The sequence below is a fragment of the Oryza glaberrima genome, chromosome 5 (genome assembly GCF_000147395.1).
Source record: "Oryza glaberrima chromosome 5, OglaRS2, whole genome shotgun sequence".
Taxonomy (NCBI): Eukaryota; Viridiplantae; Streptophyta; class Magnoliopsida; order Poales; family Poaceae; genus Oryza; species Oryza glaberrima.
In genome coordinates this window covers 5,550,700-5,563,733 of record NC_068330.1, presented here as the reverse complement: position 1 = coordinate 5,563,733, position 13,034 = coordinate 5,550,700, and the positions used below count along the sequence as shown (strand labels likewise).

Below are 13,034 nucleotides of genomic sequence, written 5' to 3'. Positions count from 1 at the left end.
TGCAACTAGCAAAAGAGTGGAAGTAGACACTAAATTCCAGACATTAGCCCCAAAGATTACGTCAACATGTATATTGCTGCCCTGTCATAGGTTCATGTCAACTACGAGTCATTACTCCAAAAGCTCACATGCTTCTAACATCAGTTTGTTGTCACAGGTTCATGTCAACTACAAGTCATTACTCCAAAAGCTTACATGCTTCTAACATCAGTTGTTGAAACGATCAAGGGACAAGCAGTGTTTACTACAAAAGGCATACAAGTTACATGATTTCTAAAAGTGCACTACCCTAAGTTGGTAATTTTCATCAGCCACCATTTGACCAAAATACTCCCTTTGCAGCCAGCATTTTGTTATCCAGACTGAACAACCCCTGCAAAATAATCCTTACGAAGTTAATAAGGTGGAAAAAGCTCCCATGACTGAAAGGAGTCATAATAGGTGCAAATCAGGACAAGCTTCCAAATCTATTTTAGGTCAATCATAATCTATATTTCTCAGGTACTCTAACATTATATTCAAAACTAAAAAAGAAGTTTAACTATTCTTGCAATAGTCTGTACTAGTTAGTTGTACACAAACACATTGCTTTACTCGAGGATTTGAACCTTGCACTAGAGGATTTGAACCATGCATAAATGTTTAACAAGTGAGGGTTATTACTAACAAGCAGTCCAAGTATTCTGAAATGCATAGGTTATTACTAACAACTCAGTTCATCTATTGGGAAGTAAACACTGGAAGTAAATACCTGCACTTTTGGAGTTAGCACTTTTGGACATAGCAGACCTCTTGCTAACATTCAACTGCCAAAATGAAAGGTGAAAATAGCATACAGTTAGTATTTGATGGCAAGCCATTGCAACAAAAATAGAAACAATAAGCACGTAGTAAGGATTTGACAGTAGATTTTTACCCTATTGTTTGGCCATGCAATGGATGTGTACTGAGCATCAGCCATAGTTTGCATATCATCATATGGACGAGGAAGCAATGCATCTCTTTTCAGCACGACATTGACAACAACTTCATAGAATTCAACACCTAGAGGTTGACCTCCCACCAAGGAACTTGGATCAATTGATACAATTGTTGCTTTAGCCACAGGGGTGTCAGATCTCAAGACAGCATATAAGATAACATCTTTACCAACCTAAAGGACACAATTCAGTTCAGTATGTTGACCAATTAATACCAATAGCATTTAAATGACTTAAATAAAAGCTAGGTTTAGAAGGATGAGAAAAATTACAAGATTTTCTCCTTCAGCAATGGTGGCTTCATGGCTTCTTGTGGCTGTGTTTCTTGAGGGCACCCTTGGCGTTATAGCTTTTTTGCGGATAATAAAGTCATCACCCGATAGGATATTATCCAAGTGCCTACTGGTAGGCTCAGCATGAGGCTCCTCCAGCAAGTGCCTATTGGTAGGCTCATTAGGATGCACCTCCTGATTTGAATTATGCAGCTCTTCAAGTACTGGACTCCTTGGGCTCTACAACCAAATCAACATAATGACATAAGCTTTTGTAGGCAATAACTACAACACATATTTCCAAATAACATGAAATCAAATAGATAAATCCAGATAGGCAAGGCACTTTACCTCAGCATGTCGAGAATTAGAAGCATGATGGGAACTTGTTTCTATATTCTGCACACCTTGAGACATAACCATATGCTCCATTATGTTAAAACGTTGTTGCATGTCGTCCATGCGTTTATTCAGACATACAACTTCTTGTTTGGTCTGTCGATGAGATTCTATTTCTAGCTGAAGTCTTGTTGGCATTCTGCTACGTGTACCTGGTGTGCCCACATCCTGAGGAGTTGGTCCCTTTCCTAAAACACGAACACGGCCTCTTGGTTCCTTGGTTCCACAAACACGTGAATACAAATCGCCCTCCTGGATTGTTTTGTTCTTCAACTCCGGGTTAACTTCTGCAGCCTCTTTTAGCATTTCCTATAATGTTGGAAAACATATTAGCAAGTAGTATTCTACACATGAAATCTGTTTTAGAAAATGAAAGCATACAACTGTTTCTGCAGCCTCTGGAATAATTTCTCCATTTTTTCGTTTGTGCGTTTCAACAAAGACTTCATCCCTTCTAGGAGGACGCCCAGTTTTCACACCCTAAAACAAGAAGTTAGAGTACACAAAGCTTTGTAAGTCATACATCTAATGAACTAACATGATATACTTATGTTACCATGTCATGGCCAACACGAGCGTGGCTCTTGCTACCAGCTGAATGTAACATGCGCAACATTCTGCGATTTGCCTTGCCTCTTATGGAGCGGGCCTACACAACAGTTATGAACACAATATGTAGACTATTTTAATGTAAAGTACAGCAAATAACACTGGATGCCTTACCACAGCTTCTGGAGATCTCCAATGGTTAATAAGCCACTTCCATGTGCCTCATTGACTCTTAAGTCACGTCTGTCCATAAGTTCCTCATCAGTCAGATTTGCATCAAAATGTTTCTTCTTCAAATCAGCCTTATAATCCTTCCATATCATATGCGATGTCTCCAACACAAAATGTAAACCATATTCATTGATCTCATAATGTTTCTGTTTTAATATAAAAAATATTGAATTAGTAGGATATACAAAATTAATGGAACAAGACAAATAATAGTCAATCTACCTGTACATCTTCCCATACTTTCAGCTTGTCTTTGATGTCAACATCTCTCCAATCACCACATGCAACAGGTATTTTCTTTCTCACAAATGTCCCAACAGTAGTGGCAAATTCCTCAGAATCAAGCCCCACCGGCTGACCAAATTCGTTGAGAGTAATTTTGATTTTAGCTTCACCCACCCTTGAAATTATGTTGAGCTTTTGAGTGATACCCCTTCCTTCCTTCTTTTTCTGCTGAACTTGTTCAAGTTCAAGAGTTTCTTCTACATCTACCGAACAAAACAGAAACAAGCATAAGCATGTATAACACTAGCACGATTTGAATTGCCATAAATAGCACAGCTCAGTTTCTTTAACCTTCATTGTCATCCATGGCATCTTCTTCTGGTTGGTATTCAGGATCATCGCCAACATTTTCATCTACATTTTCCTCTAGGTTATTTCTTGACCTAGACCGCAAGTTATGATCTCCACGTGGCACCATGTTTCTACCATCAGTTACCTAACAGAAGTTTGATGTCAAATAAAAGGTACATATTGGATACTAAAAAATTAGAACCAGAAGTTCAAGACACATAACCTTAGGTATTTTCTTGGGTCGTTGTTGAACATGCGTATTGCTGCCCATGGGCGGGAGGTTTAGAGATTGTAACATCTCATTGTTTGCTGCTATGACACCTTTGCGACGTATTTCATAATCAGTAAGAGTATTTTCCTTACTCTTTCCAACCGCCATTCCATTGATAACCTTTTCTTTAGACCTTCCTCTTGCCTTTTCCATTGTTTTTCCTGTGCCATGATAAAAAAAAATTACCAACCAGTAAAGAGTGCTTCAACGAACATCAGTACAGTAGAAGGAACAAGAAAAGTACTAAGATTACTTAGTGTACAAGCAGAAATGAGCAGCAACAATAATATATGTACAAAAATGCTTACGTCTTAGGTTTGTTTGCTTCAACAATTATTCCATCTATGTCTGTCCTAACAAAAACAGTTTCTTCAACAGAGATATTCATAGTTGAATTGGGATGCACATCAGGCAAAATGATGGATACTTCAGTGTCATTCCCCAAATCATCTTTTTCAGTTTCACTCATATTATATAAGTCACGTGGTTTTGATTGCCTAACAGCAAACCATTCAGTATCAACAGGATCTTGAACATAGTAAACCTGAATAGCTTGAGATGCTAAAATGAAAGGCTCATCTGATATATTGTCACCGGTATTGAATAAATGCTTGAAATTCACAGTAGTTATCCCAAACTGATCAGTCCTTACCCACTTGTCCTGTATGCGATTATCAACCCAATCACACTTGAAGAGCACTATATTACCTCCGTTGCTATAATTCAACTCAATAATTTCTTTTATAATACTATAATAGATCTTGTTTCCTACTACGCGGCAATCATTATTGCCTCTTTCAAAACATGTGGTCTCAACCATTAGAGACACTCCACTACTTTGAACAGGCCTTCCCTCATCATAAGACTGTGTATGAAAGTTAAAACCATTTATGGTGTAGCTGTTATATTTATTGGCAGCCATGATGGGCTCTTTAGCTAAAATTTTTATCTCTTCTGGTTCATCATCACCTATCTCAGTGACCTGTTATTGAGATAATATTTGTCAAGATAAAGCTACAATTTAGTAAAAATCACACATTACTTGGGCCATTTGCCTACTTACATGCAATCTAAACCACTCATGAAAGGTTTCATGGTGCACACGGTCAATTTCATGTTTGTTTTGAAGGCCAGTTGAGGAAAGATAGTCAATGTGTTTGCTGCAAGTGTTCAAAAGCCAATTCAATAATAAAAAAAAACGAAAATTTCTCAATGTTAAAATAAAGAAAATAGCTCACTTCAAATAAGGATCGATATTGTCATAGTTGAATAAGACATATCTGTGTGCCTGCAACCAAGTTTTGTGGTCTAAAGCCACGCAATATTTACCAGCTAACCCTCGCCCAATGTTGCGAAAGAAAGGAGTGGTACTCTGAACTTCCATGGGCAGGCCTTCGTCATTCCTAACTCGCCAAGTAAAACGAGTAACACCATGTAAATAACGAGAACAGAATGTAAGACTCTCATCAAATAAATAGCTCTCCGCAATTGATCCTTCGGGATGACTTCTAGTGCGAACATACCCCTTACATCTCATCAAAAACCTATACATATATAAATAGGGAGTGAAAGTGAGTTTATTTGTGCTAAGGCATGGCTGCAGTTATTTTATTGGTTCTTTTAGAAAATTACCTCTCTCCAGGGTACATGTTGCGAAAATGTACCGGACCAGCTATTCTTGCTTGAGCAGGTAGATGGACCATCAAGTGTATCATAATAGTAAAAAATGAGGGTAGGAATATTTTCTCAAGAAGACATATGGTCTCAGCTATTTCTGCCTCTAGTTTTTGCATATCACTTACACGGATAACAGGCGAATATATTTGCTTAAAAAAATTGCTCACACGAACCAGTGCTGCACTAACATTTTCTGGTAATATCCTTCTAACAGCAAGTGGAAGCAATTGTTGAAGGATAACATGATTATCATGGCTCTTAAGTCCGATTATCTTTTTCTCATTAACCTGGACATTGCGCCGTATATCAGAGGCATAACCATCAGGGAACTTAACTCCATTTAACACTTTGCAAAACAATTTCTTCTCTTCAGAAGTCATTGAGTATGGGGCTGGAGGTAAATAAAATTTATCTTCTACTTCAATAGGATGAAGATCACTTCTTATGCCTAGAGCTTGAAGGTCTAACCGAGAATTTAAGTTGTCTTTTGACTTCTTGTCAGTACCCAAGAGTGTATTGATTATGTTATCACATACATTTTTCTCAATGTGCATTACATCAAGATTATGACGCAAAAGCAAGTCCTTCCAATATGGTAGTTTGAACCAAATAGACCTTCTTTTCCAAATATTAATTGGCTCCCCCTCCTTACACTTTCTCTTTTTCGTTACCTTCTTTCCAGATGGATCCTTCCCAAAAGATGTTTACATCCCTTCTGTCTGCTTCAAAATTTCCTTTCCAGAAAGTGGAACAGGTGATGACTCAAGCTCAACAACACCATCAAATGAATCAGCATCAAATCTAAATGGGTGGTTTGCATGTAGAAACCTACGGTGTCCCATGTAACAAGTCTTGCTGCCATTTTTCAATCGAAGAGAGCGTGTAAATTGATGGCACTCAATGCATGCTCCCTCACCTGAGGTAGTACAACCAGCCACATACCCAAGACCAGGATAATCTGAAATGGTGCATAATATAGCAGCACGCAACTGGAAATACTCACCCTTGGAGGCATCAAAAGTTCTAACACCATGGACAAACATATCGTACATATCATCGACTAGTGGCTCCATAAAGACATCCATATCACTACCAGGAGCATATCGACCAGGAATTAACAAAGAAATTATGAAGTTTGGTTGCTTCATACAGATCCATGGTGGAAAGTTGTATGGAATTATAATAACAGGCCAAATGCTATAAGAAATATTCATGGATCTGAATGGATTAAACCCATCGGTAGCTAATGCACATCTAATATTGCGAGGATCAGAGGAAAATTCTGGGTGCTTATGGTCAAAATCCTTCCAAAGAGGAGAATCTGCTGGATGTCTAAGCAAACCATCTTGTGTCCGCTCTTCATCATGCCATCTTGTTAGAGCTGCTGTTCTAGAGCACGCAAACAATCTCTGAAACCTTCTCTTTATTGGAAAATAGCGAAGAACTTTATTAGGAACCTTGTGTATGCGTTTGCCATTTAGACTCTTGTTTTCTGACTTCCATCTTGAGGTTTCACATTTTGGACAAGAGTTGGCATTAGCATGATCCTTCCAATAAAGGATGCAATCATTTTTACATGCATGAATACTAGCATATCCAAGCCCTAAGCATTTCACTGTTTTCTTAGCTTCATTGTAGTTCTTTGGTAGTGCTGACCCTTTAGGGAAAGCTTCAATAAGTAGATTTAGTAATAGGTCAAAACTCTTATCAGACCATCCCCCAAGCAATTTGATGTGTAGTAGTTTAACTATGAAATGCAGCTTTGAGAATTTATCACACCCTGGGTACAGTTCTTGCCCATAATCATCTGACAGCATTTTAAGAGCATTCAGATCTTCATTTGTTACATCTGAATTACCCTCATCCTCAAATTCCCCCCTATCATCTAAGCCACATGCCAAGTCTCGAAGCAAATCAGAGATGTCATCATGTTCACTTGACTCCACATCCCCAACCTCATCATACTCAGCAGAATTCACAAAGGAGCTACCTTCTCCATGAAACATCAATGGTTTGTACCCTCGTAGAAAGCCCTCACATATCAAATGCTCATGAACTTCACTTTCATCTCTCCAGAATGAACCAGCACATTTTTTACAGGGGCATTGTATTTTGTTGCCTACTGCTGAACTAAATGCATGTTGTAGGAATATGTCCAGCCCTTCTGAATATTCTCTAGAGTGCCTACGTGCAATACATCCATGAGTGGCCAGGTTAGATAAAAAAAGGGTATGGACCATAGAGACCTAAATTAGTTGAAAGTGTTTGTTGTACCTAGGCTTATCCATCCACTGTTTATCCATGGTGCATCTCTGTTAATTTTCACAGATCAGCTATACAGACCCATAATGCATGTTGTAAGTGTTTAAACAATTGCAAATATACAACATTCACATTCAGGCAATTCAGTAAACATAGTTCCCAATTAAAATTATGGCAATCTTGCCAAAATAACCACTACTGCTGCAATCAATTATTTTCATCACACAAAATATGAAGCCTATTCAAACAACTATAATTTTCTTCCCAAGCATTCAGTACCAAGCATGCAGATAATATTCAATAGTAGAACATAATATATATAGAAAGCATATCATTACTAACCTGGTGTTTGCTTGTTGCCAGCTATATGGCTGTTTTCCTCAAGTAAAGTTCAAACTTCTACCATGGAGATCCCCTTGGTCCTCTGATGCTTTCCTTGTTGATGACCTACAGTATTTCATTGTAAACAGCCTCAAAATTTAATATTCAGAGAGTGCTATATTCACTCCCACTTGTACACCCTGGAAAATTCTAAATATCAATATCAAAATGATCCAAATACCTTGGTTAATAAATTCAGCCCATGTACTTCTGCGACACCAACTGGTTCGTTCGAACAGCACTCAAGCCCAAGGGATAGCTGCATCCAGAACAAAGAGCGAAATTTCTCATCTCCAAAACGTATATATATATATAATGGACAGAAACCCACAAACATACACACATATTCACAATACGGCTATAAAAATCCCCTTTTTGCAAGACACACGCAATGGAGGAGCTGTCGACCAAGAGGTGAGCAGCTGTCCACCTATCCACCCTACTGGTTCCTTGGCAAAGTGGAAATCAGTGATGGCAGCAGCTCATAGACTGCGGCAACATATTAGTGGCTGTGGTGGATACGGCCTAAAATTCAAAAATACAGTTGTTTCTAAATCTACATGCCATCAAACCACTATAATTTGTAATTTAGGAACAGAACATTAGCACCACCCGGAATTGAACCAAGCAATACCAGATTTATCCCATATTATCACCAACCTCAGCAATTACTCCCAATCATGACACATCAAACCACCATACAAATGTAACAGAAATCCAAGAACGTACACGCAAGAACAGAAAACGCAAGAAAGCAAATTGCATCAATGAGGCATGGGTAAAGAATCGATACCAAGAAGAGTGACAGCGGAGTGGACACGCGAGCGTGGGAGGGTGCGTGGGCGCTGGTTTCTGGAGCTACGAGCCCTAGGAGTCACGGAGTGGTGGCGGAATTGACAGGGCCGAAGGGGACATATATTCCTCCTGACCCAGAGAGCTGCAGGGTCGATGCGATGGGTGGAGCGATGCGGCGGCGCGATGGGGACTGGCGGAGGTGCTACGGGAGGCAGGGAGCACGGCGCGATGGGAGGGGAGCGGCAGTGAGATGGGGAGGGCTAGCGGCGCGACGGGAGGAGGGGACTGGCGGCGCGACGGGAGGAGGGGAGCAGCGGCGGCGCGATTGGAGGCTTGCGTGGGGGAGGTTGGGGATGGGTAGATCGATAGTTGTGTGATTTTTACGGTTTATTTGGCTCTCTGACTCGGCCAGCCCAGCCCGCGCAGCAAATTTTAGCCCAACCCGCGCGCGGCAAATTTTCGCTCGCGCGCAAGCAAACTCATTGACCCAATTTTTTGGTAGGGCCCCGAGAAATACCCACAGATGATTTGACGGTAGTTATAGAACTACCAACAGACCATCTGTTCCCATAAATTAGTATCATTGCCGACAGACAGTCTGTCTTTTTAAAATGAACTACCGACGGACCATCTGACACTAACCTTCTCGCCACAGATGGTCTGAAGCTAACATCAATTCTTTTCCGACAGCTATCTGACGCTAATTTTGGGACATGGTGTAGTGACCCTAACCATTTGTTAAGGAGAAAAGAAACAACTATTATCAATTTCAAAACCTATCTTCCACAAGAGTTTTTCCAAGTTTTAGTGAATCAAATTAACTCATAAAGAATTAGAAAAATGAGGAGAAGATATAGTTGTGTAAGGATGAATTGAGAGGAGGCGGGATGCGGCGGCCAGTGATTAAGGGTGCCGACCTCGGCGGCATCCCGGCATATCTCACCGAGGGGCCATCCCCTGGATTCTGAAACTAGCAACCGGAGATCGAGTAGATCGGTGGATGGTGTTATCATGGGTAGGAGGTGAACATGCAAAGATGTAGCCTAGAGGGGGGGGGGGCAAATAGGCTTTCTTGAAAATCACTAAAAATAATTGCAGTGGTCAAATTTTAACGGGGCCCGAAACTTCCTGGTGAAGAACACCGGAACTTCCAGGTAGCTTTATACTGCCCGGAACTTCCGAAGTTCAAGCACAGGAACTTCTGGCTTTCAAGAAATACTGAAAAATGACTTGAAAAGCAAATTAATTCTATGCCTATTCAGTCACCATGATGCACGGAGGAACAATGGAGTATATAAAACACATGGACAAGCATAGAACAATCATAGAGGAGACAAAGACAATTTTTTTCTGAAGTTCGGATCACACGGATCCTACTCTCCATTGAGGAACTCCAAAGAACTGGGTCTCGATTAACCCTTTGCCTCACTTGTGCAAAGATCCTAGAAGAAGTCCACCATCTTCAATCTAACACCCCTAGGTCATTCTCTAGAATTTAAGTTACCACAAAGATCAAACTCAACTTTCTTCTAGAGAGAACCACAAGTGAGGATTGCTCTACTAGGACTACCTCTAAAACCTCAGCAAAATTTCCTTAATTGCTTACTTCGTTTCCTTGCGGAGGTGAGTAATACCTTCACAAACTTGCCCGGGACGTCCACAATCTTGAAGAAACTCGCGGGTGACACTTAATCGTCTAGGAGGTGTCTCTCCAAGAGTAACAAGCTTCAAATCACAGCCCACGAGATACCCCAAGTGTTGAAACCTTCCAAACCTTCAAAACTTTCTCCAAATCACTCCAACACCCTCACAATCACTCTCTCACACACACAATAATGGCTCAAGATTTGGGTGGAGGAAGAAAAATCACATTGGGAGAGGCTAGAAACAGCTAGGGAACAAAGAGCAAAAGTGAAATGGCCAAAGAATGAGCTGGGGTCGAGTTTGATATATATATAACCGCTAGGTGACGTCATCTAGCCGTTACTCACAGATTTGAACTAGAATATTGCCCAGAAGTTTCGGTCCTGGGCGCTAGGAACTTCCGGCCAACACTTAGGAAATATTCTCCTTCACTCCTCTGCACGGAAGTTCCAGCCCAGAGTGCGGCCCAAAACTTCCGGGTAGGACTTTCTGTCTTTGGAGGGGCTATTTTCAAAAATAGCTTCTAAAAATATTTCACTGATTGGATATGGCTAAGAGCACTTAGGAGACCTAAGAACCACACTTGAAATATCTCTTAACAGTACGGTTTTTCCTAAACTCAAAGAGAAAAATAAAACTAGCCTAACTCGGCTCCGGTTCTTCTCGTCACTTTGAATTTGATGAATTGGGGGCGGGGGGTATCCACGCGTCCTAGCCACCTCAGAAGCAACTTGGGACTAATTATCCGTATATAAACTCAATAAACAAATTAGTCCCTTTAACCATTTAGTCATTAATCACCAAAACCCGCAAAGGGGGTTAGATGCACTTTCAGGAGGAAAGAGCAGCAGGAAGCTGCTAGAAAGAAAATAAAAGGAATAAGGCAAAGAGACATGCGCGTGTGGGTCCTCGCGACAACAACAAGCTGCAACGTATTGGGCTCCTCTCGGCCTTCAATACATTTGCTAGGTCAGGCTTGGACACAACTCATGATGTGGGTTTGTGGGTTGTCTTTGCTTCCATCTCTTTTCTAATGTGGGGGTACACCAAGCTTTGATTTGGGGGGGGGGGGGGGGTGCCCATATGGCCAACAAGTGGTATTGACCGTTAATTTTTCTTTTGCAGCCGGGTGCCCATGAACCCCCTTGGCCCTACATGGCTCCGCCCGAGGGGGGGGGGGGGGGGCAACATGGGTCGTAGTTGGGCCAGTCGACCCACGCACCCTACCCAATAGATAGATCCGCCTCTCGTTTATATTGCACATTAGAAAACTAAATTATGAAAAGAATAATTTGGAATACTGAAGAGTGCACAAGATCACAATTTCCACTGTCACGATTAAACTTAAATTAAGTTTAGCATAGCTTATTAGATAGACATATGTTGAGCATCGTAAGACGCTATACCTCGCCACGGTCCACGACGGCAGGGTGCAAGATGTCCCCAATGGATCGGCTTCGATGGCCGTGGTGCTAGCAAGAGAACTACGTGAACGATTGATTTATAGCTCAGTTACCCTCCGACGTTATCTGCCGCTTTAGTTCGGCATTAGTCATTAATGGTACCATACGTGAAATTTGATCGGCACAACGATCAGCCGCTGATTTGAGACAGACAAGGACTATGTACAACTTTCAAGCCGCTTTGCAGATTTTTGCCAACCATAGATATATATAGGTGTTATCTTTGTCTTTAGGCTGGTATTTTAAGTAGTTTTATTACTTTTAATCAAGTTATGATTTTGTACTTCACAGTCGTTCAACCTATAAACTCTTTAAATAACTGGTTATATATATATATATATATATATATATATATATATATATATATATATATATATATATATATATATATAGGACACTCATATGGGGCACCATGGTGCCCGGGCACCATGGTATCAAATGCACAAAATCACTCAAATTTTTCAAAATTTTCAAATTGTGAGTATATACCTAGTTATAATAATTCGATTCATACCTATACTTATCAACAAAACAACTCAAATTTAACTTTATTTCACAATCCATGATTACATACCTAACTAATTATATGTATGGATGTTATATACCTAGAATCAAAATCTAACAAAAACAAGTTCAAATTCAGTTCAAACTTGTTTTGAACTAGTTAGTAAAGTAGTTAATGTTAATATCTAAGTAATTGAAAAAGTTTTATACTCATTTGAATTGGGTATATACTTAATTTCAACAATGGTGCCCGGGCACCATGGAGCACCAAACAAATTTACTCTATATATATATATATATATATATATATATATATATATATATATATATATATATATATATATATATATATATATATATATATATATATATATATATATATATGTAGGTTCTTAGAAGAGAAGATGGGAATTAATTCTGTAATTAAGAAATGGACCACGTAACATATATGAAATTATGAAAGAAACTACTATCTTCATTTTAAAATATAGCAATTTAAGATGAGTCTAATTACATCCTAAGTTGCTACATTATGTAACGGAGGGATACCAAATAAAAGATATATAGCTCATATATTTTTTTACATAAAAAATATTTTAAAATAGTAGTGCTTATTAGACAAGACCCACCTCACCAACACAACTTTTTTTAAGAATGTTTATATACTTAAAAAAAATACCCGTGCGTTGCAACAGGTAAATGCTATTTTAATTTTATTATTGTTATATGGTTTAGATAGGGTAAACCCACTGTGGGAATTCGCTTAGATATTTTTTCAGAAAATCATGAGCTGCAATTAGGAGCCCGTATTATCTCAAGTTAGCATGTGAGTTTTTTCTTATACGACTCCTTTTATACTTTCTAAAGGAAACAAGCTTAAAATCCAATTCAAACACGGATCTGTATTTTCAAAAATGAACGAACTTAGAAACCGTGGATGACATATCAAGATACTAGCAAAAATATTTTTAATTTTTATAATAGTAGTCATAATGTGGGTGTGTGTCGGTGAGGTGGGCCTATGAATCAG

General features: G+C 39.4%; 4 protein-coding genes and 1 long non-coding RNA gene across 5 annotated transcripts; all 5 read right to left on the bottom strand.

The window, feature by feature from the left end:
• Positions 1–28: 28 nt before the first annotated feature.
• Positions 29–2,233, bottom strand: LOC127773667 (uncharacterized). The gene is made up of 7 exons (XM_052299805.1): positions 2,208–2,233; positions 2,033–2,131; positions 1,604–1,960; positions 1,253–1,492; positions 917–1,153; positions 752–806; positions 29–373 (listed from the first exon to the last, which is right to left on the bottom strand). Exons 1-7 carry the CDS (start codon positions 2,208–2,210, stop codon positions 354–356), a joined length of 1,011 nt encoding a protein of 336 aa, XP_052155765.1. The 5' UTR covers positions 2,211–2,233; the 3' UTR covers positions 29–353.
• A 137-nt stretch (positions 2,234–2,370) lies between these two features.
• Positions 2,371–3,969, bottom strand: LOC127773426 (uncharacterized). Its single transcript, XM_052299488.1, has 5 exons — positions 3,587–3,969; positions 3,231–3,439; positions 3,008–3,152; positions 2,654–2,919; positions 2,371–2,577 (listed from the first exon to the last, which is right to left on the bottom strand). The coding sequence occupies exons 2-5, from the start codon at positions 3,429–3,431 to the stop codon at positions 2,371–2,373; spliced, it is 819 nt and encodes a 272-aa protein (XP_052155448.1). The 5' UTR covers positions 3,432–3,439; positions 3,587–3,969.
• Positions 3,583–5,633, bottom strand: LOC127773425 (uncharacterized). Its single transcript, XM_052299487.1, has 5 exons — positions 4,911–5,633; positions 4,517–4,681; positions 4,342–4,438; positions 4,096–4,260; positions 3,583–3,939 (listed from the first exon to the last, which is right to left on the bottom strand). The coding sequence occupies exons 1-5, from the start codon at positions 5,507–5,509 to the stop codon at positions 3,583–3,585; spliced, it is 1,383 nt and encodes a 460-aa protein (XP_052155447.1). The 5' UTR covers positions 5,510–5,633.
• Positions 5,634–5,659: 26 nt separating this feature from the next.
• On the bottom strand, positions 5,660–6,961 carry LOC127773424 (uncharacterized). Its single transcript, XM_052299486.1, has one exon. The coding sequence runs from the start codon at positions 6,959–6,961 to the stop codon at positions 5,660–5,662; it is 1,302 nt and encodes a 433-aa protein (XP_052155446.1).
• A 597-nt stretch (positions 6,962–7,558) lies between these two features.
• On the bottom strand, positions 7,559–8,609 carry LOC127773670 (uncharacterized). The gene is made up of 3 exons (XR_008017610.1): positions 8,392–8,609; positions 7,780–7,857; positions 7,559–7,664 (listed from the first exon to the last, which is right to left on the bottom strand). It is a non-coding gene; the product is annotated as an uncharacterized LOC127773670 (long non-coding RNA).
• Positions 8,610–13,034: the final 4,425 nt, after the last annotated feature.